The sequence below is a fragment of the Aspergillus sydowii genome, assembly GCF_001890705.1.
Source record: "Aspergillus sydowii CBS 593.65 unplaced genomic scaffold ASPSYscaffold_41, whole genome shotgun sequence".
In the NCBI taxonomy this organism is placed as follows: Eukaryota; Fungi; Ascomycota; class Eurotiomycetes; order Eurotiales; family Aspergillaceae; genus Aspergillus; species Aspergillus sydowii.
In genome coordinates this window covers 278-2,552 of record NW_024467899.1, presented here as the reverse complement: position 1 = coordinate 2,552, position 2,275 = coordinate 278, and the positions used below count along the sequence as shown (strand labels likewise).

General features: G+C 48.7%; 1 protein-coding gene across 1 annotated transcript; it reads right to left on the bottom strand.

Moving 5' to 3' along the window:
• Positions 1 to 494: 494 nt before the first annotated feature.
• Positions 495 to 1,764, bottom strand: kin28 (TFIIH complex serine/threonine-protein kinase subunit KIN28; the record flags this gene model as incomplete). The annotated part of the gene is made up of 2 exons (XM_040843361.1): positions 495 to 1,510; positions 1,584 to 1,764. 2 exons carry the CDS (start codon positions 1,762 to 1,764, stop codon positions 495 to 497), a joined length of 1,197 nt encoding a protein of 398 aa, XP_040695665.1.
• Between the last annotated feature and the right edge of the window lie 511 nt (positions 1,765 to 2,275).

Below are 2,275 nucleotides of genomic sequence, written 5' to 3'. Positions count from 1 at the left end.
AAACCCCGTGCGTGACTGCCTCCCGAGGAATGATGTACCTCGACTCCGACTTGTGCCCTGCACGTTGGCACGAACTCCACGAAGGTTGGAACCGTCACCCGATGGGCTTGGGCTTCGTGGTTAAATTGAATTAGATGATATCATCCCGTCCTTTCCTTCCCATCGGGCCATCATGGATGGGTGAGGGCATCAATTGTTAGATGGTCCACCATGAGCCGTTATACAGCAAAGTATCGAGCTGACGAGAGATTACTTTTTTGCAAGCCTCCACTTTACTGTTTAACATCTAATCGCGGGCACCGTGTCTGTTATTCGGCTACTATGTTCAGTCTGCAGTGTCGGGGGCGCAGCTCGTGTGATAATAGCAGCCGGAATCGCATGTTTAAAAGCGAAAATAGCATGGGTATTTGCGTGAATGATGTCGGCTCTCAAATTCGTGGATGCGCCTGCGTTCTCGAGATTTTCAGTTGGTAGAAGGCGTGTCGATCATGCAATCATTTCATTGCACCGAAATCCAACTGCCTCGCAGCGTTCTTGAACTGGTCATCAAGCTCCCCGCCACGCCTCGTCAAGTCGTCTCCCATTTTTTTCGCACCACCGGATTTTCGGGGAAGGTCTTCTTTATTTGTTGGTCTTGGTTCCGCAGCCCACCAGCTGTGCTGGAGGGCTTGATACGCAGTGCTTCGCTTTCTCGGATCCAAGATGCACATGGACATGAGCAAGTCAGCGCCAACAGGTCCAGCTGTTGGGAATTGCCTGAGGAAGAACTCTCGACCTTGCACGGGTACGAGTTGATTCTTATCTGTCGGAATATAATTTGCTAACTTCGAAACGCCCGGCCAGTTTTCTTCGCTTGGTGTTCCAAACGCCTCGCAAATTTTGGTGATTTGATCAAGATCCGAGTTTCCTGCAACGAATGGCACTCGTAAGAGAAGCTCTGCAAAGACCATTCCTACGGACCAAATATCGACGGCACCGGAATACTGGCGAGCACCATAGAGAAGTTCAGGTGGCCGGTACCATCGTGTAATGACTTGGTGCGTCATGTTCAGATATGGGTCGGCAAATGATCTAGCCAGACCAAAATCTGCCAATTTGACTTCTCCGTCTGAAGCGATAAGCAGGTTGTTGGGTTTGATGTCTCGATGCAAAACAAAATTCTCATGGCAAAACCAGACGCCCCTGGTGAGCATCCCCATCCATGCCTTCACATCCGCAGCACCATAATGTATGTCGCTGTCCTTGATGAGCATTTCCAGATCACCGCGTGGCAGATACTCTAGAACCAGATTGAGATTCTGGTCCTTAGATGAAAATACGTCGTGTAGGGCGATGACATTTGGATGAGCCAGCTCCTGAAGATACTTCACCTCGCGAATCGCGTCCATAGATAGCCCATCTTTGTATTCCGTATTGACTTTAATCTTTTTTATAGCCACAGACGATGACGGATCTGCCCGAAGGTGGCCGAGGAAAACTACAGCGTATGTACCTTCACCTAGTTTCTTAGCTGCAGAAATATAGTTAGTAACTGCCGCAACATATTTTGCGGACGAAGCCGAGCCGCATAAGATAGCAAATACCTTTTATGTACTTGTGTCTGACCTCATCATTCATCTGTTCGGTGATCTCGCGATCAGCAGCATGCTGCATGGGTCGTGGCGATGAAACCTTCGCCTGAGTTGTGAGCGGGATCTCTGAAGTAGCATTTTTCTGATGAACTGCCGCTGAGGGCGACGGGGGCATTAGAGGCGAGACTGCCATTGTTCCTTTTAGCTCGGGTGAGCTGGATCGGCTCTCAAATACTTGTCGGAACACAGACCTTAATGGTTCAGAAGCTCTGCAGATTGGGAAGATTGGGATTAAATCTTTTCACAGGAAGGAAGACTCCGAGATTAGAAGTTCCCGGTTGATGACCACGTCACCACAGAATGCGAAAGGTATGTAGGTAAGGTAGGTTAAATAAGGTATCTGGTTACTGCATCCTTTTTGGGATGCGGAAGGGTCGGAGATTCGTTGATCCTTGAGATCTCAAACTCCGCCGAAATTTCCCTCCGCATCATGATGTTTAAAAACAACAGGATGTACAAATTGTCCTCTTAGAACCTGTTGCGCACCTAATAATTTTAACTTAACCCCTGCCGCTCTTCCTCATATCCTCCATTGTACCCTCACATTAACCACCCGTACCATCAATACAATCGATCACCAGCAGGGGGATTGAAAGGCAAATCCGCCATGGCAATTCGCAACCCGTTCTCAATCACCCGGACGA